The sequence below is a fragment of the Citrus clementina genome, unplaced genomic scaffold, assembly GCF_000493195.1.
Source record: "Citrus clementina cultivar Clemenules unplaced genomic scaffold, Citrus_clementina_v1.0 scaffold_3, whole genome shotgun sequence".
In the NCBI taxonomy this organism is placed as follows: domain Eukaryota; kingdom Viridiplantae; phylum Streptophyta; class Magnoliopsida; order Sapindales; family Rutaceae; genus Citrus; species Citrus x clementina.
In genome coordinates this window covers 11305265-11330800 of record NW_006262339.1, presented here as the reverse complement: position 1 = coordinate 11330800, position 25536 = coordinate 11305265, and the positions used below count along the sequence as shown (strand labels likewise).

Here is a 25536-nt window from a genome sequence, read left to right as displayed (position 1 = left end):
TTGGATTTTGGTAAATTACTTTGCAGTCCCTCTTATTTGCTGAAAAGTGAAAAAATTAGAAGCTTTGAAATTTTAACATATAAGTCTAATATATTTCTATTATTTACTCTTAGAGTACATTTCTATTATTTATATTCGAACATTAAACCATAGTTGATTATTATGAAACTTTTTAACATTGCCATTTGGTCATATTATTATTGATAAATTAAAATTTAATTATATATTTAAATTATTTATTATTGATTAAATATATTTTATATTGTTTCGAAGAATTGTTTAATACTATTGATAAATTAATATATTTAAATTATTTACTATAGATTAAATTGATATTATATTATTTTCAAACAATAAAAAATATTTTATGTATTAATTTTTTTTTTCAAGTTATTGCTCTTGTACTGTAATTAATTTTAATAACAAAGTAGATCAATTGATCAAAATATAAAATTTAAAAAAATCCAAAATTATGTGTCAAACCTTTGACTAGTTTTCTTTTTTGAAAAACAATAGGGATGTCAATGTTGAAAACCAAAGAGAATACATCCATGCCGTTGAAGTAAGTTCTGTGTTAAATCTAAAGGTTAAGTCATAAATGGATAAAATTCGAGGCACCATCCACCAGGTGCATGGTAGCTAGATCTTATGGAGAAGTTCACTGAGGAAAATAATTTTTATCTATCAAGGCTCAAGATGAGGGCTTGCTCGTTCATGAGGAGATAAAAGAGGCATTGGAGAACATGCAAAGCTCCAAGAGACCTAGCAAGATCAAAGATGATGACTTTCAAGATGCCATGGACAAAGCACACAACACTATAATTATGAGTTTTGGTGATGGTGTTTTGAGAGATGGGAGATCAGACTACAACTGCTGGTCTTTAGAAGAAATTGGAGGATTTTTACACTAAGAAGTCTTTTATTAAGAGACTAAGTACAAAAAAAAGATTATAGATCCTCCAAATGGAAGAAGGCATTTCATTATCTGCTCATATTCATGCCTTTAATAAGATAATCTTTGATTTGACATATATCAACGTGAAGATTGAAGATAAATATAATGCAATCATCTTCTTATCATCGTTACCATCTGTTTATGAACTTTTTTTTAAAAATATTTTACTGTATAGGAGACACTTTGACAATGCAAGATGTCAAAGAAGCTTTAACTTTAAAAGAAAGCTTAAAGGAATTTGAAACAAAAGATGATGAAGGGCTAACAACAAGGGTAAAACTAGAAAAAAAAAACGATGGTTGGAAAGGAAAGGAAAATGGAACATCTAAGTCTAAAACTAAGGCAGTATTTATGTGGATAACAAGCAGATTAATCAAATAACCATGAAGTCCCTCATTCCTATTCCAACATTTTGGGATTTTTCAGATCAATTGGATATAGCTAAGATTTTCTTAAAGATAGACTTGTGCAATGGATATCACCAGATTAGAATTAGGCGTGGAGATGAATGGAGGACAACATTCAAGTTAAATGAAGGGTTGTACGAGTGGTTTGTGATGGCATTCGGGTTCTCAAACATGCCAAGTACCTTTATGCATTTGATAAATCATGTCTTTTTTCCTGTAAATTTATTGTGGTGTATTTTGATGATATCTTGGTTTATTCTGTTGATGTGAGGACATGAGCATTTGAGAATGGTTACAAAGGTGTTGAGGAAATATAAGCTTTACATTAACCTTAAGAAATGTATTTTTTTGCAGAGTAATGCATAGCTTCTAAGTTTCATGGTTGGTGTAGATGGTACTAGAGCTATTGACTCTAAGATACAAGGCATTAAAAAATAGCCTATGCCCAAGATTGTAGGTGAAGTTAGGAGTTTTTAAGGGTTGGTGACATTTCATAGAAGATTCATTCATTGTTTTAGCACAATAGTTGCACTAATTACTAAATGATTGAAGAAATGGAAATTGAATTAGGAGAAGAGCAAGAAGGGAGTTTTACTTTACTGAAGGATAAATTGTCCACCATTCTTAGTTTGCCCTACTAAACTTTGACAAGTTGTTTAAGGTCGATTGTGATGCTTTTGATAAAGATTATATGGGCTGTTATTTCTTAGAGAGCCAACCAATTGAGTATATAAGTAAAAAGTCGAATGAAGCATGACAAAAGTGGTCTACGTATGATGAAAAATATTATATATTCCTTAGGGCGTTTAATCATGGGAGGATTACTTGATTTAAAAGGAGTTCGTGTTTTACAAGCATTGAAGTACGTTAACAGCCAGCAAAACCTATGTAAGATGCATGCAAGATAGGTGAGCTACATCCAGAAGTTTACTTATTCTAATGCAAAAGTCTAAGCAGCTTATAAAGTAGTGGATGAGCAAAGTAGGCGAGCAATAATACTGGTGACTCTAGTAAATGAAGTTATTGGTATTGAATGTTTAAATGAGTTATATGCTGAAGATGAAGACTTTCATACATTTAGGATCAATGTATCAATCATCAAAATTAGAAAGACTTCCTCATTCAATATGGGTATTTATTAAGGCTAATCAGTTATGTTCGTCTAGTACCAAATCCACAAGTAATTAATTAATTAACTTGCACAATCTCAACTTTCAACTCATATTTGTCATAGTCTCACATATCGAATAAGAAAAATTATTTATCAATCATAAGAAAATGACAGATCCCAATATATGGATGCATTTATGCCCGATTAAGGAGTTGAATATTTTTCAATACACTAGAACTTTATACCAATTTTCGAAAATAATGATTAGAAAATTACTTTGTCTTTTTCAACAGATAGCGCGGAAAAACACTCTCCATGAGTCTCGAGAAAAATCCCTCTCCACTGATGAAAGATGATTGATCACCAAGAAAGCACAGTGTAGTGCTCAGGGAGAAGATGAAGATAACCTGGAGCACTTATCTTTTTGAGATAAATTGATGGAGTGACAAAAAGCTATTGAAGAGGAACTGGTGGGCCCACTACAAGAAAATAGGTAATAGATGACGGGAAATAACTGTCATAAAAGGGGGTGTATGACAGACAATTCATCCATCATCTATGTCATTGTCATTAATTTATGACAAAATATTTTCCGTCATGAATTCATGATAATATTTTATAGTCATATATCCGTCACATAATATTTTAATGTAAAAATTAATTAAATTAAAAATTGAATTTATTTAAATTTTCACACCATTTTTTTAAATATTTGGTGGGAAATTCAATTATTATTTGAAAATTTATTATTCAATTTTGGCAGGAAATTATTTATGATAGAATACATGATAGCTTTTTCCATAATAAAGTTTTTCTTTTTTTCTAAAATTATATAATAATTATAATTTATTGATGAATTCCTGTTTACAAATTTAATTCATTAATAAAACAAATATCATAAAAAATTAATATCAATTAACATTTATTCAATCCAAAAATTAATTTCAAAAGAAATACATCTAATATCCAATGTGATCGCCACCAATACATAATAAAACATCTCAAATTGAAAAAGCCATCCCAAAGTATAAAATTGCTGTCAAACTCCAATCAAACTCTAAGAAAAGCAATACGAATTCCGGTCACCAAGCCAAGTTACCCAACAAAAGTTTCAAAGATTAATGCAAGTACTCCAACAATAAGATTTCTAGCAAGACTTCCTGTAAAAATTCCAGCAACAATACCATCTTCCAATAACACTCTAAACGGAAATTGAAACTTTCAAAGCGAACTGCAAGCTTCCTGTGAACAAAATTGATTCAAACACCAAGCAGAATGAGGAAAATTAAGAGGCTGCAATACATGTGGGCATCAAATATAGTAATCTAGGCATTTATTAACACTAAATATTTCATGGAAGTATTAGCAGATAAATTCCACTACATAAAATTGTGTCAGTGTGTATGTATAGCTCTCCAATTATGAAAAGCTTGAAGCCACAAAATTTTCATCATATTATTACTCAATCAAGTAGGTTAACCTCTAAACTCAAATAAAATCTCATTTGGGGGTTGGGGGAGGGGGATAGAAAAGAAAAGCATTACATCAAAAAGAAAGTATATATTAATAACATTAATCTACTTTTTTATATCTAGAACTTCAAGAATTCTTCGGCTAATTTAAGCTAGCCAATGTACTTCCAATTGTATATGTAGTAGCAATAGTTTCATCACACAGAGACAGGAGAAAAAAAGGAAAAAAAAAGAGAACATTAAAAATAAAAAAACAAAGAAGAATATATGCAATAACCAATAATACCAATATTTTCATACTTGTGTTGAAATAGAGAAGAGATAACCAATATTTTCAAGAAAGAAGAATATAAAAAAGATGTAAAATTGCAAGAATATGTAGTTTTTTTTTTCAATCCCTTAAAATTCACCATGAAACAAGTTTGTGAATCATTTAAACTGACTTCACTTTTATAGAATGAGCAAAATGTACATGCTCAATGGTTTAAAATTACTTTTGGTGAATGGGAATTCATCAAAATCAGCAAGCTAGCTAAAAATGCAAAGGAAGCCACAACAATAGACTAGTGTGAGGAGACAAAAATAAATCATAAAATCATAGAAAGCAATGGCATCCAGATCCAGCTGAACTGATCAACCAATGAAATGGAAACCAAACAACCAAATTTGACAAGCTTATCTCAACCAACATTACCAATTCTAGGCCTGTAACCTGCCTACATATTTAGAGTCTAATTGTAATTTTATCTCATAAAAAATTCAGCACAGAATCAAGAAAAAGGGAAAAAAACAAAAAATCTCATATTGTTGAGTAGGTAACTAACAAGCTCATGTAGGCCAAATTTCAATTGATGGAAGCAGTTTTGCAGTCATGTACTAAATAAACTATTAAACATAACAATTAGGTTCCTAATTCATCAACTCAATTGTATTCATTAGATTTGAAAATTTAGAATTAAGAAAAGCTTACGAACTCTGACACCAACAAAAATGATCATGGGATATACGATTTTATAGCAAGCTTAAAAATGATAATTAATTTGGATAATCACATAATTAAGAAAAATGAAAAAAGTTAAAAAATTACCGGTTTGACCACTAGTGCTGGTGACAAGAACGGTACTCTTAGCCATCGATAAAACTTTCATTGCCTTAGTTTTCATGAAGCAACTTCTTCAGTATCTCGTTCTCGCAAGTGATGTTAGTGAAGAAGGAGAATAGTGAGCGTGGAAAGAGTGAAAGGAAAATTCTGCAAGGCCATTGAGGAATCGTATTGATCTCGATGGTAAACCAATAGTGGTGGTAAAACAACGACGGCTGGCTGGGCTGAAGCTTGACGTGATGGTAGAGGAGCGACAACGATGACCAAGATGAATGGCGGCAACAAGTTAGCGACGTACAGAATGGTGGCTTGATGACGGCAGAGCAGTGGCAGCAGTGAAAATGAAGAGCAGTAGGGGAGCAGCGGCAACAACTTAACAAGTAGTGTGTTTAATTAGGTTAGATTTAGGGTTCACTTTTTCATTTTATACTTTAGAAATTATATAGTGTACTTATTCACATATTAAGTAACGAATTATAAGTCGACACGTGGCTAAGTAAAAAATAATAATTTGTGATAAAAAATATTTCTATCCTAAAACCATCATTAATTCATGATAAAAATAATTATATCACAAACCCATCATTAATCCATGATAAAAAATAATTCTATCATAAAACCATCATTAATCCGTGATAGAAAATAATTCTATCACAAAGCCATCATTAATTCATGATAGATTGAAAATTATGTCACAAGTCTATTATAATTTTATGATATACCTATAATCTGTTATAAGTTGTCTGTCATCTATTACCAGTTTTCTTGTAGTGGCTAGGAAGATGATCTTGATTTCAAATTGAAGGACATTGTCATCGATGGTATTGATGATATACCCTCTATCTATTTCTCTCAAAAAGTTCACGCCCAGTTAATTAAGACATGGCAAAATATGGTAGTGGTTAAATTTTGGGACGGTATTTGTTTCTCAGATGGAATCCTTTGGAGTTCAACTTTAGGTTTCTCCATTATTGACCTTGAGAATGACTACTTTCTGGTCCAATTTAAATCAGAGGGAATGTTGAATTTGTTTTAACACAAGGTTCATAATAGTTATGGGACATTACCTTACTGTTTAACTATAGACTCCTTATTTTGATTGCTCTATGGAGGAAATTGAGTCAGTTATATCTTAGATCAGGTTACTTGGTATGGCTTTTCACTACTATTACAAGAGAATTCTAAAGATATTTTGCCGAATAATTGGTACAGTAATTAGAATTAATTATAACACTGAATCAGCTACATGAGGTAAATTGCTCGCGTCGTTGTTGATCACGCTTAACAAGCCCCTGGTTTACCAATTCTTGCTAGATGGAAGAATCCAAAAGGTGGAATATGAGAGCCTACCGAATATATGTTTTACTTGTGGAAAATATGGCCATAACAAGGACTTGTGCCAAAATAATAATAATGACGGTGGCAACATGGATGATCTGACTTGTGGTGATCCGAATAACAATGATGACACATAAACAGTGATGGTGGTCAGAAATTTTAATTAATAAAACTCTAAGTTTGGCCTTGGATGGTGGTATCTAGAAAAGACAGATCTCGAGTTAAACAACATGAGGAGAATTTGTGGGATGTGTCACATGATCAGCGAGAAAGTTTCGACAGGGAATCATGGTTTGGAATTTTGGCTAACATGAATGAAGGGATGCCCGATTATGATTATAATATGGAATCATCTACTTCCATTACTAGAACCTATGCACCAATAGGCACATTCCCTAGACATGTGACTTTCCTAAAAAATTAGACTTGAAAAATGAAAACTCCATAACACAAGCATATCATTGATCTTTTAGCATATAAGCAAATTCCCTAAATCAATTCCAACATGGACACCCAGCCTAGCAAAAATTTGATTATATCCATGCAAAACTCACATAACTTATGTAAGTCTACCAAATCCCATGCAAACTGAACCAACCAACCTATCCCCACTAGCCTAAACCTTATGCACCACACTCGCATTTCCTTTACCAATAATATAAATACTAGAAACTGTCTCTCTGTGAATGGTTTTTTAGACACCATGTAGATAGAGTTTTATCTATTAATCATAGCCAAACATCCAAACCGTCAGGCAACCTCCTGATACTGGTGATCAAGATTTACATGAGAATCTGGATGATGATAGTGAAGATAGTGATTATATGGGTGAAAGTGTTAAGGAGTCTAGTACATAATATGAGGACATCTCTCTAGAGGATGAGAATACTATGGAACTGGAACAAAAGGCCATTAAGTCGTCTCTGTAAGGATTCTTTTTCTTTTAATTCCTTTTTTTATATCTATAACCATTATGTTTTGGAATATACATGGGTGGCTTCATTATGGTTTAGTCGTTCTTTACTACTTTAAGAATTATCACCCAACTATGTTTGTTATCTTGTAACCAAGAATCATTTGACAGAAAACAGATAATTTCATAAGGAATAGTGCTTTGATAGATCTTATCGAATATAGGTTATCGGATACTTTTGGTAAATTTTATAATCAAATGCTACTAATGCCAATGTGCAAGTATATACAACAAGTAATAAAGTGATGAATATTCAAGATCGTCTCCACATGGAATGATGTTACTCGAAATGCTATAGCAATCACAATAGTGCAAACTAACTTAAGTCCGAAGTTAACAAACGTAAAGTAGGTTCTATCGTAATTGATGATTGTGAGAGAATAAAGTAAAACAATATCGTAATGAAATAAACTAAATTAAATGTGTATAAGATACAAGTGAGACTATGGTAGTTGAATGATTAAACTTTCCTTATGAGCTGACTGTATTTCATCAAGTTAACACCAGTTGTTACGGCAAGTGCTGCAGCACTGGACAGAATTAATTTGCATCCTCAGCTATCGCATATTAGAACTCTAATACCCTTAAATATATTAATAATGACCAGTTGCTAATCTACTTATGATATGGCCTTATGACCCTTTAGTCTCTCCACCTTACAAGGTAAGCACCTATGTCTAGTGTGTCATAAATCTTGCTTCAAGTATAGCCCTTATGGGATTCAAGATAACTTAATCCAGGAAACTAAAAGTAAGATCAAGTAATACTCTAATAATATCCGCTAAGACATGCCCTTTTGCTGCTCTATCTTAACTTGAACTATTAAATGAGTGGTCAACCGAAATAACAGTTATATTAATAACAACTACTAGAGTAAAATGCTACAGCAATGACATAACAACACATAAGAACAGTCAAATACCCATTAGATTGTTTGTCACCCAACTACAAGCAAATCTAGTTAATATTCTGAATGAGAAAAACAAATATCAATATATTGTTCACGAAATACATCAGTTCAATCAAAGAGTAAAGAAAAGAACAAGTAGAGAACGATGAAGATTGAATCCAAATAGCTCTACTGGATTCTTCACTAATGCAGACTTGATTCTCTCGAATTTTGATTGTTTTCTTCTTTTCCTCGCGATTTCTCCAATGTTAATTCCTTGCCGCCATTCTATGTGGTACATGCCCTCCTTTTATACTGCAAACTAAGGTAAAATAAAAAGTTCGTGGACCTGCATGAGTTAAATTAGGAAACATGCAGATCGTAAATCTGCATCTGACCTGCGCTTAAGTTTTCTCCCTCCGTGCTTCCAGATTGCTACAGCACTGGTTGCTCTAACAGCAGCTACAACACTGCATTGTTCCCGATTGTGCTTTACTTCTTTTGCGGCCATCTCCTGTCCTCCTCTTGCTAGTCTAATGTCTCAGCATTCTTTCATAAATTAAGGATTTCTGAAAACCTACAATTATGCACTTGTTTTGAGCACAAATTACTTAGATTCAAGCAAAACTTATTAAGACTCAACTAAAATGAATGTTTATGCAAAATATAACCAAAATGTAATAAAAATACCTTATTTGCTCTCTAAGTTATCCTGATTTAAGTCTAGAATTGATGTAATAACTCTCATTTCATAGAGTTATCATACCCCTAAACTTAAACCTTTACTTGTCCTCAAGTAATGACAACATACTAACACTTCACACAAACAATCATGCAACACAACTTTAGCTCTTGTATCAAATTTGCAAGGATTCTTCCACATTCAGATCACAATCCCAATCATGCAAATTAACCATAGTAAATCAGTTCTAGACTTAAGCTTCCTTCTGTCCACAGTGTGTGTGTGCTACTTTGATTGAATTCCAGAGATGATATAACATCACCAAGAGATTGCATGGAATTCAACAGTAATAAAATTTCATTCATATATGGGGTAGCATAAATTTCACATACTCAAACTGAGATGATTTTAAGATTGAAGACTTGAGAGTATTCAACCTCCTCATTGCAACATTTATTTTTCATGTGAATGTCAATCAATTGTAATGATGACACCTAATTACTCAACCCATGCACAGATCAAAGTTGTTGTAGCAATATCTATAATATAATCTTATCTAGAGATATCTTTTACTCAAGGCTGAACATGGGGCTCATGAACAGACCTGACTACTCAATGCCTTAGACAGAGGACTTTCTTGTATTATTGTCTTACTTTTCATTTCATTTTTTTTCTTTTTTTATAACATGCTACAACATTGCTCATAACTCTTGTTACTTTTGAACACAACTCTGCATATGGGGTACATACTCAGATCTGGTTACTCAGCAACTGGAGCCATTGGAACATAGTTTACTTTATAGATATCACAGTCAATCAAACTTGCTTCCCCCCCCCAAACTTAGATCTTTTCTATTCTTTTGGCTCTACTCTAACAGTCTCATACAACTCAACCAAAGTCTAAGTGTCGGGACAGAATTTCAACCTCCATCTATAACTATCTCTACTTAGCCTTCTCACAAATACTGAATAACGCTCAATTTATCTTCATTAGGTTTTCAAATTCATACACAAATATTAGATAACCGAGCTTTACACAACACACAACACAAGCATAAACACCATAAACACAACCCCCCCAAACTTGAGAGGTGTTGTGTCCTCACAAGAACACATAACGAAGTCACACATTTTGACAATGACATGGACGACATTAGAACATACCATACAAATTGAAAAACATAATGAAAGAAATTTTTTTTTTAAGAACAGAAATTGACTAGCAAGAAGGGAATACTTCGCTGTGGTTGGTCTTGCTGCAACATGACAGGAGGACCTCAGCACTTCTTGGATTCACTGCGCAAATTGCCCTTTGGTGAAACTTGTGGGGAAGTAGCTGACAACTTCTTTGTCTTTTTCTTCACTGGGCTGGTGAGAGGAGTTGCAGCTGGGGTAGCTGGCGTGGTTGACACCGATCTAGTTTGTTTTGGTGGTGTTGATGCTACTGTAGCAGTGCCTTTAGAAGTAGTGCCCTTTCTTTTACTGAATTGTCGCGGACTAGTACGAACATGTTGACTAGGAGTTTGCTGTGGAGGAGTTAGGGTTGATGCATCAGCTGCCTGGCCCTCAGTTGTGATGGCAGCAATGATATCCAGTAGCTGCTTGGCTTCTGCAGGTGTAGGCGTAACTCTGGTTGCTGCAGTAGCCAGCTCTGTATTGATGTGCTCCATTTCATCTTCAGAGGCTGGAGGTGTTGCTATTTTTGCCTTGCCCTTGCCCGAAAGGAGTGGAATGAAGGGTTCCTCTTCAGGGTCTTCTTCTTCCTCTTCTTGGATAATATGCCTTTTCTTGGTTTTGGGATGGGTCTTGATTGATGGTTCCTCACGTTCTTTCTTAGAGTCGTCCTCTGCCTCTATGGGTGAGCTGTCAGTCGCAGACTTGCCACATTCTTCCTCAGGTTGATCAGATGGTTCAACATCTTCTAACTCTACCTTTGCTTGTGGTTCGACTGCAGCTTCTGCTTCTGGTTCATTTGTGGCAGTGGCTTCTGCTAGAGCACCTGTGGTGTTGGTGTCAAAATTGTACTGCTGGACCAATGAATCAGGGAAGTTCCGGTGAGTGCATTTCATGTAAAGAGAAAATTGGTGTAGTTGGTTGTCCAGGTGTTGTAGATAGCTCCAAAACTGATCATTTTCCCTCTGCTGAGCCTCAGCACATTGAGTTATACTGGTGCTTAGCGCCTGGATTGTCTGTTCTAAACTAATAGCTCATCTTGCTCCTATTACAGCAACTGGTTCAGTTGTCGTTCCAGCATTCTCACGTGCCGTAAAGGCACCATCATTCTTGACATGCTCATCTTTCGCATCAAGACGAACACCAGATACTACACAAATGCTGGTGATGAGTGAAGGAAATAGCAAGGCAGCAGTTTTGTGATTCTTTACTGCACAATCTCTGATTTCTTTTTTGATGATGCTGCCCACATCTATGGGAAGCCCCCGAACAATGGTAGATAACAACACCAACCTTTCTTGTGAAACCGTAGTAGTGTGGGTGGTTGGCATAAGCCTAGATTTCAGAAATTTCACCCACACCTTAGCAATAAGTTTCAAATCTATCCTATTAACTACACGCCCTTCCTTATTAGCCCATGATGCCCCTTCTATTGTAAGAGTTGTGAAGATGGTGTTCCATTTTTTCGGGGTCAATTTATCAAGCAACTTGGCATACTTACAATTAATTTCAGCAGGTAAATTATAAAAAGCATTTATAACGCGGGAGTATAATGGAACAAGTGTGTTTTTTACCTAAATATTGTGCTAATCAGGGCTTACCAAATTGGCGTAAAATTCCTTGACTACGGGTAGCACAAGATTTCGAGGGTGGTTGCAAAACTCTAACCATCCACGCTTTGCTGCAGCATTATGTAGTGTTTGCACAATTCCGGTGAATTGTTCTGGAAATTGAAACCCTTTTCTTCCAGAATCTTACGCGACTTAATGAATTCTTCAAATTTTTCTTCGGCGTAGTAACTCTGGAAGCATGAAGGATCTTTGAGGTGGCTGACTGTTTTCTTATACCTTGGCATGGCTATAGCAGTGACAAATTGAGAATAATGTCCCTGAAAGTAAAATGAGAATATAAGGGTAAGAATTCTTAGAGTTGTACTTACGAAGGAGAGAGGGAATAGTGTCGTAGGTCACTACGCACAGTGATTCACTTTTATAGTGGGAAGATAAATCTGGTAAGTAGAGATAAATTAAGGAGTAAAATATTTTGAATATAATGAGTATATCCCAAAAACATAGGCCAGCAAAATTAATGCATTAATTTCGGAGATTTTTTCTCAATTGCTATCCAAATCCATGTGGCCATCTGTCATGATTTATCTCTAACGGTAAGTGAGAAGCTCCAATTTTTAATTTACTGTAATGGTAATATTGGTTGCTGCAGCACCCATTTGCTTGTTCTAGCAACGGTTACATACTCCACTCCAATACCCTCTGACACATGGCTTGCCTCTGGACTTTGTCATCATACAACCCCACTTGTTAAAATGGAATTCAATTGCCACACATACTTCCCACAAAAACTAAAACCAATTCTAAAAATAATTAAAAACAAAGAGATCAAAAGATAGCAAAAGTAAAGAGTTCAATAATGTGAAAAGATAAAACTAAATAACTCGAATTGAAAAACAATATTAAATAAAATGGAAGAGAGGGAGAGTCGTTAACCAAACTAAAGAGGATCAAGCTTGGGTGAGGTGGTTGTCTCCACAATGAGTTGCCTCCCATTGAGCGCTTGATTTAAGGTCCTTCAGCCTGACCTTCTTTCACTGCTCAGTAGCTGGGTTCTGTAAGGAGTAAAATCTCCTTTGAACAACCTGTCGCTGGGTGTATGTAATGCTTAACCCTGTGGCCATTAACTTTAAATTCCTGACATGTTTGTTCATCTAGAAGATCAACAACCGTATGAGGATAAGATTTTAACAGCCTAAAAGGTCCAGACCATCGTGATTTTAGCTTTCTCGGAAATAATCTTAGTCTTGTATTATGGAGCAGCACTAATTGACCAGGGCTGAATTGCCTGTTTTGAATATGCTTGTCATGCCAGTGTTTTGTCCTCTCTTTATAGAGTCTTGCATTTTCATATGAAAATAGTCGTAATTCATCCAGCTTACACAATTGAAGTTTCATTTGCTCTACTGCAGTATGAATATTCCAATTTAATTTCTTCAGTGCCCAGTGTGCTTTATGCTCTAGCTTAAGAGGCAAGTGACACGTCTTCCCATAAACAATTCAGTAATGAGACATGCTAAGTGGAGTTTTGTATGCTGTTCTGTAAGCCCATAGGGGGTCATGTAACTGCAAAGACTAATCCTTCATTGTTGGGTTCACCACTTTTTCTAAGATCTTTTTAATTTCTCTGTTGGACACTTCAGCCTGACCATTAGATTGAGGGTGATATGTTGTTGCTACCTTGTGTCTGACTTCATATTTTACCATAGCTGCAGCAAAGACTTTGTTGCACAAATGAGTACCCTCATCACTAATAATTGCTCTAGGAGTGCCAAACCTAGAGAAAATATTTTTATGAAGAAACACCACCACTGTTTTAGCATTATTGGTAGGTAATGTTGTAGCCTCTACCCACTTGGAGACATAATCCATAGCAATAAGGATATATAAGTTCCTAAAGGATGATGGGAAATGTACCATGAAATCTATTCCCCAGACATCAAAAACTTCTACTTTTAGAATGTTGGTCAATGACATTTCATGTCTTTTAGTTATGTTCCCAATCCTTTGACACATGTCACAATATTTAACAAATTCATAAGCATCTTTAAAAATAGTAGGCCAGTAATAACCTGATTGCAGAACTTTAGCGGTTGTTCTGTGACCACCAAAATGTCCTCATATGCTGCAGCATGGCATGACTCCACTATGTGGGGAATTTCTCCTTCTGAAGCACATCTTCGTATTACTTGATCTGAGCATAACTTATATAAATGTGGGTCATCCCACTGATAACTTCTAACATCATGAAATTTTTTTTTCTCTCCTGAAACTTCATCTCAGGTGGTAGTATCCCACTTACTGAGTAGTTAGCAAAATCTGCATACCATAGAGATCTTGACTACTGCAGCATCTGTGCTTGTTGTACTACCAACAACTGTTCATCAGGAAAAGTTTCAGTGATGTCCCTCCTTGTCAATGTACTTGTGTCTGCTTCCAGCCATGACAGGTGGTCCACTACTTGATTCTCAGTCCCCTTTCTATCTTTAATTTCCAGATCAAATTCTTGAAGCAATAAGATCCATCTGATTAATCTTGGTTTGGCATCTTTATTTGAAATTAATTATTTAATAGCTGCATGGTCTGTATATACCGTCACTTTAGTACCCACTAAGTAAGCTTTGAATTTGTCAAAAGCAAATACTACTGCTAGCAACTCTTTCTTTGTAGTGGTGTAATTGATTTGAGTTTGAGTAAGAGTTTTGCTTGCATAGTATATGGAGTGAAAAACTTTATCCTTTATTTGCCCTAATACTGCTCTTACAGAATGATCACTAGCATCACACATCAGTTCAAATGGTAGAGTCCAGTCTGGAGATATAACCACTGGTGCAGTGATTAGAGCTTTCTTTAATTCTCCAAATGCTTGGAGACAATCTTTGTCAAAGTGAAAAGGCTTGTCATGTTCCAGCAATAAGCATAATGGTTTAGCTACCTTGGAAAAATCCTTCATGAATCTTCTGTAAAATCCAGCATGACCCAAAAAACTCCTAATACCCTTTATTGAAGTGGGAGGTGGCAGTTTATCTATTACCTTTATCTTGGCTTTGTCTACCTCAATGCCTTTCTTGGACACCTTATGACCCAACACTATTCATTCTTGCACCATGAAATGACACTTTTCCCAATTGAGTACTAAGTTAGTCATCTCACATCTTTTAAGAACTTCTTCCAAGTTGTGTAAACAATCTTTGTATGTCTTCCCAAAAACTGAGAAGTCATCCATGAAAACTTCTAAAGTCTGCTCTACTATATCAGAAAAATAGACATCATGCATCTCTGAAAAGTTGCTTGAGCATTGCACAACCCAAGGGCATTCTTCTGAAGGCAAATGTTCCATAAGGACAGATAAATGTAGTCTTCTCCTGATCATCTGGAGCTATAGCAATTTGGTTGTAGCCCGAATACCCATCTAGGAAACAATAGTCCTATTTTACAGCAAGTCTGTCCAACATCTGATCTATGAATGGGAGTGGGAAGTGATATTTCCTTGTGGATTTGTTGAGCTTCCTGTACTCCATACATACTCTCCATCTAGTCACTGTCCTTGTAGGAATAAGTTCATCCCTCTCATTAGTTATCGCTGTTATCCCTCCCTTCTTTGGAACACACTGAACTGGGCTCACCCATGAACTGTCTGATATTGGATATATGATTCCAACATCTAACCACTTGATGATTTCCTTTTTCACCACTTCTTTCATAATAGGGTTTAACCTTCTCTGATGTTCCACCGAATTGCTGTGGCAATCTTCTAACAGGATTTTATGCATCCATATTGATGGACTTATCCCCTTGATGTCTGCCATGGTCCATCCAATTATTCTTCTGTATCTTCCAAGCAAATCTACCAGACTCTGTTCTTGACCTGCATTCAAGGTAGAGGACATGATTACAGGGAGTGTGTTGTTTTGACCAAGATAAATATATTTCAAATGTGAATGTAACAATTTTAATTCAAGAATATGAGGTGATTCAATAGATGGTAAAGTTGTTTTTACTTCTCTGTCTGAAAGATTCAGATGCTCAATAAACTTGTTGTGCCTATCAGATTGCTTTTCTTCCATCCAATCTATCTGGTTTGCTGCAACATCTTCCTCTTCTAAATCTTCAAAGGTGGTGACTTTGTTGATCTCATTATTGAAGCATTTGTCCATTCTGTCTGCTACAATAAAATCCACAACACTTAGGAAATTGCAATCTTCTACTTCATCAGGGTTCTTCATAGCCTCTAGTACGTTAAATGTAACTTGCTGGTCATTCACTCTCATGGTGAGCTCTCATTTCTGCACATCTATCAGAGTCTTCTCAGTTGCTAGGAAAGGTCTTCCAAGTATAATGGGTACCTCTTTATCAGCTTCAAATTCTAGTACAATGAAGTCTATTGGGAAGATGAATTTGTCAACATTCACCAGTACATCCTCAATTTTTCCTTCAGGGTATACATGAGATCTGTCAGCTAATTACAGAGTGACTGTTGTTGGTCTGTATTCCCCTACTCCCAGCTGCTTAAATACAGACAATGGCATCAGATTAATACTGGCTCCCAAGTCACAAAGTGCTCTACAAGTGTACCTAGTTCCTATAGAGTAGGGTATTGTAAAACTTCATGGATCCTTCACTTTTGTAGGCATCTTACTTTGGAGCATATGATTGTTTTCCTGTGTTAAAGCAATAGTTTTAAATTCTCCCAGCCTTCTTTTTCGTGCCAAGATGTCTTTTAGAAATTTCACATAATTAAGCATTTGCTCCAAAGCTTCCACAAAAGGTATGTTGATGTGTAATTGCTTCAGCACGTTCAGGAATTTGCTGAACTGCTTGTCTTGTTTTTGCTTCTGGAATCTCTGTAGGAAAGGTGGTGGATGTCTAAACTGCTGGGAAGCTTCAGGAGGTACCAAACTCTGCTTGTTTGGTTTGTTGTAGATTGTGGCTACTGGTGTTGCAACTTCTTTTTCAACATGCACTGTTTGAGTTCCTTCTGCAATTGCTGTAGCTTGGCCCCTATAACCAGTGTCTTGATGGTTGGGTTGTTGTAACATGCTTCCATCTTGAGGTGGTTTTTGTGAAGAGTTAAATTCCATCCCCTTTTCAGTCACATCAACTGTGACATCAATATTTTTTCTAGATCTCAAATTAATTACTTTGTAGTGTTCTCTTTGCCCTCTCTCCTAGGGTCTTCTATGTTGCTAGGTAAGTTTCCTTGAGTCATGCTACTCATTGCTGTGGCAAGTTGTCCCATTTGGTTTTCCAAGTTCCTCAATGATACAGCTTGACTCTGCACAATTGCTTCATTATTTGTAATGTATTCCTTAATCAGTGCTTCTAGTGAAGTGATTGGATCCTGACTAATATGATTTTGCCCTTGACCTTGCTGATGAAAATCAGGTGGTTGAGTGTTCCTATTTTGTCTATTTAATGTTGGAGCGTTTCGATTCTGACGGCTCCATGAAAAATTTGGGTGTTGCTTCCAGCTAGGGTTGTAAGTATTTAAATATGAGTTGTTCTGAAGCTGTCAATTGAAATTACCCACATAGTTTACTGAAGCTGGATTTCCAAGACAATTATCAAAGTCATGTTCTTCACCATAATATACACAAGAAAGTTCAGCAACTTGCTTCACTATTGTTGGAGCAGATGTCATGGCCTTTACCATGTTAGTCAATGAGGTTACTTGTACTGATAAGGCTGTAATTGCATCTATGTTATGTACCCCTGTTGTTCCTCTTGCTACTAGTGGCCTAGTTGATGGCCACTAATAATTATTATTGGCAATTCTCTCCAGAATTTCATAAGCTTCAGTGTAAGATTTGGATAACAAAGCTCCATTTGCTGAAGCATCCACCATTAATCTTGTACTCGGATTCAACCCATTGTAAAAAGTTTCCAATTGAATGCAACAAGGAATGCCATGATGAGGACACATTCTGAGCAGTTCTTTAAATCTTTCCCAAGCCTCATACAGACTCTCATCTTCAAGTTGATGGAAAGAAGTAATCTTATTCCGTAATTTTGTATTTTTTATCGGTGGGAAATATTTCATTAGGAATTTATCAGTCAACTCATTCCATGTAGTGATGGAATCAGATGGTAACGAGTTTAACCATGCTCTTGCTCGATCTCTTAAGGAATAAGGAAAAAGCCTCAGTCTTAAGGCATCTTGTCTTGCTCAAGCAATCTTGAAAGCATCACTCACTTCCAAGAACAACTTAAGATGGAGATGAGGATCTTCATTTGGCAATCCATTGAATTGACCAACTGTCTGCAACATTTGAAACATCACTGGCTTCAATTCAAAGTTCGCGGCTTCTACTTCAGGTCTGATTATCCCAGGGTGTACAACTTGAGGCGTTAAAACAGCATAATCTCTAATAGCTCTGTCTCTGTCATCAGCCATGTAAATAATATTGTTATCGCCTGGCTGCCTCTGATTAGCATGTTCATTCTGCTCTTCTTGAACGTTGACTGGTTGTAAGAGCCCGTGAGGTTCCAAATTTCCCACATCCTGCAAATTATTCATACTTGAAACAATTTTTGAATTTCTTTGTTCTCTTCGCAGTCTCCTGACAGTCCTTTCAATCTCAAGATCGAATTGGAATACCACAGATCCGTCTTTGCGCATGCAAGTACTGATATGCCAACAAATAAAATGAATCAAATCAAATTGGCACTATCAAGATTTACTTCACACTTAAAAAATAAACAATCAATCCCCGGCAACGGCGCCAAAAATTTATTGGTAAATTTTATAATCAAATGCTACTAATACCAATGTGCAAGTATACACAACAAGTAATAAAGAGATGAATATTCAAGATCGTCTCCACATGGATTGATGTTACTCGAAATGCTATAGTAATCACAATAGTGCAAACTAACTTAAGTCTGAAGTTAACAAACGTAAAGTGGGTTCTATCGTAATTGATGATTGTGAGAGAATAAAGTAAAACAATACTGTAATGAAATAAACTAAATTAAATGTGTCTAAGATTCAAGTGAGACTATAGTAGTTGAATAATCAAACTTTCCTTATGGGCTGACTGTTTTTCATCAAGTTAACACCAGTTGTTACGGCAAGTGCTGTAGCACTGGGCATAATTAATCTGCATGCTCAGCTGTCGCATATTGGAACTCTCATACCCTTAAATATATTAACAATGACCAGTTGCTAATCTACTTATGATATGGCCTTATGACCCTTTAGTCTTTCCACCCTACAAGGTGAGCACCTATATCTAGTGTGTCACAAATCTTGCTTCAAGTATAGCCCTTATGGGATTCAAGATAACTTAATCTAGGAAACTAAAAGTAAGATCAAGTAATACTCTAATAATATCCGCTAAGACATGCCCTTTTGCTGCTCTGTCTTAACTTGAATTATTAAATGGGTGGTCAACCGAAATAACAGTTATATTAATAACAACTACTAAAGTAAAATGCTACAGCAATGACATAACAACACATAAGAACAGTCAAATACCCATTAGATTGTTTGTCACCCAACTACAAGCAAATCTAGTTCATATTCTGAATGAGAAAAACAAATATCAATATATTGTTCACGAAATACATCGGTTCAATTAAAGATTAAAGAAAAGAACAAGTGGAGAACGATGAAGATTGAATCCAAATAGCTCTGCTGGATTCTTCACTGATGCAGACTTGGTTCTCTCGAATCTGATTGTTTTCTTCTTTTCCTCGCGATTTCTCCAATGTTAATTCATTGCCGCCATTCTATGTGGTACATGCCCTCATTTTATACTGCAAACTAGGGAAAAATAAAAAGTCTGTGGACGTGCATGAGTTAAATTAGGAAACATGCAGATCGTAAATCTGCATCTGACCCGCGCTTAAGTTTTCTCCTTCCGTGCTCCTAGATTGCTACAGCATTGGTTGCTCTAACAGCAGCTACAACACTGCATTGTCCCCGATTGTGCTTTACTTTTGTTGCGGCCATCTCCTGTCTTTCTCTTGCTAGTCTAATGTCTCAGCATTCCTTCATGAATTAAGGATTTCTGAAAACCTACAATTATGCACCTGTTTTGAGCACAAATTACTTGGATTCAAGCAAAACTTATTAAGACTCAACTAAAATGAATGTTTATGCAAAATATATCCAAAATGTAATAAAAACACCTTATTTTCTCTCTAAGTGATCCTGATTTAAGTCTAGAATTGATGTAATAACTCTAATTTCATAGAGTTATCAGATACTCTGTTAGTATTTGGATTTAGTGGAAGGACATTTTTAAGGTGGAATTTGTTTTAAACGATAAATGATTTCTCGACTTTAAAGTTTTTAAGAGAATAAGTTTATGTTGTGGGTGAATGTTGTCTATGCTAGTATTGTTCTTTCTCTTATAAAAATATTTGTGGCATCATCTTAGGAGAATTAGAACAACCATGCAAAATCCTTGGCTTGTGGGAGGGGATTTCAACTCAATCCTTTACACTTAAAAAAAAAAAAGGGGGTATTCTACTCGTAGTGGTGTTCGTGGCTTATTTAAGAATTGGTTTGTAACATATGTGAAAAAAAGGGATAGGTGATTAGGAAAAAAATAAATAATGAAAGGTTTAGAGGAGAGAGAGAAAGAGAGACCACGTGTGAGGGTGAGAGTAAGCTGTCAAACTAAAGTATGTTAATGAAAAGGAAATATGAATTATAGTATGATTATAAGTTTATGTATATGTGTATAAAAGGTTGTTTGCAAAATCATTGGATTGTACCCTTCTCTGGTTACAGTAATACAGATATGACGAGGCGTTTGAGGCACGTCTGAACACACATAGAGGTTTTGGGCAGTGTGTTTGGACGTTTTTGCATTTTGGGGGCATATGCATATGGTATGATGATAAGAGTGATAGAGATACAGATGATACAGATGAGATATAGGCTTTTAAGGCCTGTTTAAGTTCACAAAGAGGCTTTGGGCCATGTGCTTGGGCGTTTTAGTCCTTTGGGGACTAGAGTATGCATGGACATATATGATGAGACATATGACAATATATGAGATGGCATTTCCCTGTTTATCCATGTACCTCCAGAGCATGACAGTACCTAGATAGTAAGTTTTTGCCCATTTGTTGAAGTTCGGATACAACGAGATTACTCCCCTGGGTACTTATTTAGTGATGATTTTAGATTTGTGTATTTTATATGAATTTGTGATATGATTTCCATGGTTATTACGTATGATATTATATATGCTCTTCAACGTTAGTAATCTGATTTAGATGTTAAATGATTTATTAATTTTTTCTCGTATATGGTGTTGAGTGTTAGAAAATGCATATTTATAAAGGAGAAAACCGTCATTTTACATTTCAAGTCTTACTAACACCTTTACTTTCATGAATTTAACTTTTTTTTGATTTAATTCTGTTTGTTTTATTTTAATTAAGTATTTTATGTATTTTAGGGGCATTATAGTCATTTCACAATAAAGGAGAGATTAGACGGTAAAACGGACATCACTTTTGAACTCAGGACGGTCAAAAACCTTAGGAGGATCATAAAAAGAAAAATGGCACTATTCACATGTATGGTACTATTCACGTATATGGTACTGTATACGTTACTGTTCACAACACTGTTCACATAGACGGATCGATGACATGGCATTGACCGATGATGTGGCATTGACCGATGAGGTGTCACGATCCTGTTGGGCTAAAATTCTTATGTACTATTGATGGTGACGTGGCAGCATATCAGTGGATGAAAAATCTCGCGTACGGTACATGTATCACACAGGATTATTTTCAACCAAACCGCGTTACTGTTCATCCGAGTCAAACCGCGTTACTGTTCATCTGAGTCAAACTGTGTTACTGTTCATCCGCGTGGTCAAACCGTGGACTGTTGACTGATGACGTGGCGCAATCCTAAGCGTCCAAACTGTTTTTAATTCGATGGCCATGATTTACTCCATGTATCTATAAAAAGGGGGCCTCCCCCCCGCCCCCTAATTTGATATCTCTGAATCCATTTTTGGACTCTGTTTTCTGTAATTCCCTCTCCATCTTGTATTTTCTTCATATTTTAATAAATTCTCATTTTGCCCCTAGTTCAATTATGAGTGGCTAATTTTCTTTCAAGCTTGGGTTGAAGGTGAAGTCTCAACATGTGTCATGGGCTTAATTTGGTAAATTTATTTTCTCTTCCCTTGTAGTTTTTGTGGATGTTTTGACTTCTCGTCGACAAATAATACTAATCTTGTCTAGTACCGCCTTGGTTTCACCGGCCCTCTAGTACAAGGTTATTATTATTTGGCACGATAAGCCCTTAGCTCCATATTGATTAGAGCGTGGTTCATGAGGTGTGGATTCCCCCCTCATGATTTAATTGGTATTAATAAGGAATATTTAGCCCATGATGCGTGTTGATACGGATCCAGATACCCAAGTACGTCATTTCAATAGATTTCGCTTCAATTTATTCTCGCCATTGCAATTCCAATTTTAGGATAATTTAAATCACTTCCACCACAATTTCAACCACCCATTTACAAAATTAATTCTACATATAATTAAAATCCACCTCCTCGTGGGATCGACACTCGTCACCATTGATCTATACTACAATAGATTCGTGCGCTTGCGAGTATATTAAAATTTGCACAACATATGGTTTAATGAAATCGTTTTTAAAAATGACATGATTATTTTCTTTTAAAGTAAAAATTTATTTTCAAAAACTACTATCCACTCACTGAGCTCACTGAGTTTTATATTCTTCCTATTTTATTATTTTCCCCCCCATAGGATGTTGCAGGTTTACTAAATCAACCTAGCGACTGTAGATATTTTGAATTTTGATCACGTGATGGTGTTAGAAGATTTAGATGATTTTTTATTTTATTAATTTAATTTTTAGTTAATTTATTTCACGTATTTATTTTTGTGTATTTTTATAGAAAGGTTGTAATAGCGCAATAAGGTTAGTATCGTAATTTCTCTCTTTTCTTTATTTTTATTTGTTTTGTTCCCATCTTTATTTTTATTTTATTTGTTTTGCATGCATGGTCGTAGGTCATTATTACCTAATCTTGAACCTATAGACTTTGAATTAGAAAAAACACTTCGCACACACAGGCACATTAAAAATAAATTTGGAATGGATTTACAAGTACCACAGGAGAGGCCATTTAAGGACTATTTTAGTCCCTTAGCTAATTTGAGCACATCATGCATAAGATACCCAAATGTAGCTGCTAGGAGTTTTGAATTAAAACCTAGTGTGCTAAATTGTCTCCCCACATTTTATGGCTTAGAAAATGAGGACCCATATAATCATCTGAATGATTTTCATGCCATTTGTCAAACTTTTAAATATGAAATTTTTTCAGACGATGATGTTAAACTTAGACTATTCCCATTTTCTTTAAAAGATAGAGCTCGTTCATGGCTTAATACATTGCCTGCTAATAGCATTGCATCATGGGAACAAATGGTAACGGAATTTTTGAATAAATATTTCCCAGTGCATAAAACCAATGCTATTCGCAAGGAAATCTCGGAGTTTACCCAGAGAGATGACGAGCAGTTTTTCGAAACGTGGGAGCGATTCAATGGGTTACTCTTGAAGTGTCCACATCATGGGTACGAGAAATGGCACCAATGCCAATACTTTTTGGAGGGATTATTGCCAAATATACAAGAATGGCTAATGGCGACAAGTGGAGGAGAGCTAATGTTAAAAAGTGCATCCGAGATTTGGGAATTCTTCCAGCGACAAGCGGATAATTCCCAACAACGGAGTCGATCACTCAGGAATACTAGAAGAATTAAAGGAGTAAATGAGGTTCAAATTGGCGAGTCAACTTCGGGAATCAAAGAAGTCAAGGAGATGGTTGAAGGTCTTGCTCGACAAATAGCATCGTTATCGACTGCTAAATCAACAGAACCACATGACCATGACTCATACTCAGATCAAGCCAATGCCATAGGTGTAATGAGAAAGCCATCAAATTACAACCCATACTCCAACACATATAATCCTGGATGGAGAGACCACCCCAATTTTTCATGGTCTCAAGGATTCCAACAGAATGGACCAGCAGCTCCAGCTCCACCAATGCAACAAATTCCTCAAGTTCCTTAAGCCTCTCAGCCACCATTTAGACCATACAATCAGAACCGGAATTTCTCTCAACCCAGACCATGGGAGGATTCATTCCAGAATCTCAAGAATCTTACTCACTCCACGATTGAGCAACAAAACCACACCATTGATGGACTACGAAATGAGTTGAGAGCAGGTTTCAACTCACAAGCTCAATCAGTTTCAAGCCTCGAGAAGATGGTGGGACAACTTGCTTCTTCAGTTCAGACCTTGGCAATGACTGTTGAGAAAGGCAAGTTTCCAAGTCAACCAGTGCCTAATCCTAAAGGAGTGCATGAAGCAAGTACCAGTTCACCACAGCAGCATGGAGAGGTCAAAGCAGTAATGACCTTGCGAAAAGGAAAAGAAGTCGACAACAAAGTGGAGATGCCGGTGACAAAAGAAAATCAAATTGTACCTGTGAGTGTTGAGGACTCATCACCGGAGGAAAAAGAAGAAACCAACCCACGAGAATACGTTCCCAAAGCTCCATTTCCCCAAAGGTTAGCCAAAGGCAAAAAGGGAAAATCCACAGGTGAGATTCTCGAAATCTTCAAACAGGTAAGTGTTAACATCCCTTTACTTGATGCTATTAAACAAGTTCCATCTTATGCCAAGTTTCTTAAAGATCTTTGTACTAAAAAGAGAAATATGCATGTTCAAAAGAAGGCATTTTTAACAGAAAACGTTAGTTCTATACTCCAACATAAAATTCCTTTAAAATGCAAAGACCCAGGCTCCCCCACTATCTCATGTAGTATAGGGAACCACACAATTGAGAATACTTTGTTGGATTTAGGAGTTAGTGTAAATTTGTTGCCTTATTCAGTATTTGTGAAACTTGGACTGGGAGAATTACACCCAACTCCAGTGGTGTTACAGCTTACAGATCGGTCCACGAAAATACCTCGTGGTATTGTGGAGGACGTGCTTATCCAGGTAGACAAGTTTTATTTTCCTGTTGATTTTATTGTAATTGACACTCAACCAATACAGGATTCAAGGAAGCACATCCCCATTATTCTAGGCCGACCTTTCTTGGCAACTGCGGATGCTCACATTCAATGCAGGACTGAAAATATGCAGTTGTCCTTCGGCAACATGACTATGGAGCTAAACATTTTCAATATTGCTAAACAACCTCACAGTGCAGATGATGGAATTGTTGATGTGGATTTAATTGAAGCATTAGTTGATGACACTTTTCTTTCAAACCTTAGTGATGATCCTTTACAAACATGTTTAACTCACTTTGGTTTGGATTTTAATATTGACAGATCAGTCGATGAGGTCAACGCCCTACTTGACTTAGCACCATCCATGGACACTAATAAATGGAAGTCAAGAGTTGAACAACTAGCACCATCAGAGAAGAAACTCATCTCATCATCAAAATCACCACCAAAACTCGAGCTCAAACCATTGCCCAACACTTTGGAATATGCGTTTTTAGGAGAAGAAAGCACCCTACTGGTAATCATCTCATCATCCCTAAACGATGAACAAAAAGGTAAGTTGTTGGATATTTTAAAAGAGCACAAAGGAGTATTAGGATGGATCATAGCAGACATAAAAAGTATAAATCCAGTAGACTGCATGCATTACATTCACCTTGATGAAAATGCTAAATCTACTAGGGAAATGCAACGTCGATTAAATCCTAATATGAAAGAAGTTGTTAGAACAGAAGTCCTTAAGCTATTAGATGCAGGTATCATTTACCCCATTTCTGATAGTTCATAGGTTAGTCATGTGCAAGTTGTCCC

The 25536-nt window shown here is 35.9% G+C and overlaps 1 protein-coding gene and 2 non-coding genes across 3 annotated transcripts; 1 reads left to right on the top strand and 2 right to left on the bottom strand.

Moving 5' to 3' along the window:
- Nucleotides 1-10206: 10206 nt before the first annotated feature.
- LOC112099568 (histone H3.v1-like) lies at nt 10207-10998 on the bottom strand. The gene has a single exon (XM_024186982.1). It carries the CDS (start codon nt 10996-10998, stop codon nt 10207-10209), a length of 792 nt encoding a protein of 263 aa, XP_024042750.1.
- A 6575-nt stretch (nt 10999-17573) lies between these two features.
- Nucleotides 17574-17681, top strand: LOC112100638. Its single transcript, XR_002907005.1, has one exon. It is a non-coding gene; the product is annotated as a small nucleolar RNA R71 (small nucleolar RNA).
- A 5486-nt stretch (nt 17682-23167) lies between these two features.
- LOC112100506 lies at nt 23168-23271 on the bottom strand. Its single transcript, XR_002906874.1, has one exon. It is a non-coding gene; the product is annotated as a small nucleolar RNA R71 (small nucleolar RNA).
- Between the last annotated feature and the right edge of the window lie 2265 nt (nt 23272-25536).

Coding starts and splice junctions, on each gene's coding strand:
- LOC112099568 (XM_024186982.1), bottom strand. CDS start 10,998: ATGAAATGCACTCACCGGAACTTCCCTGATTCATTGGTCCAGCAGTAC.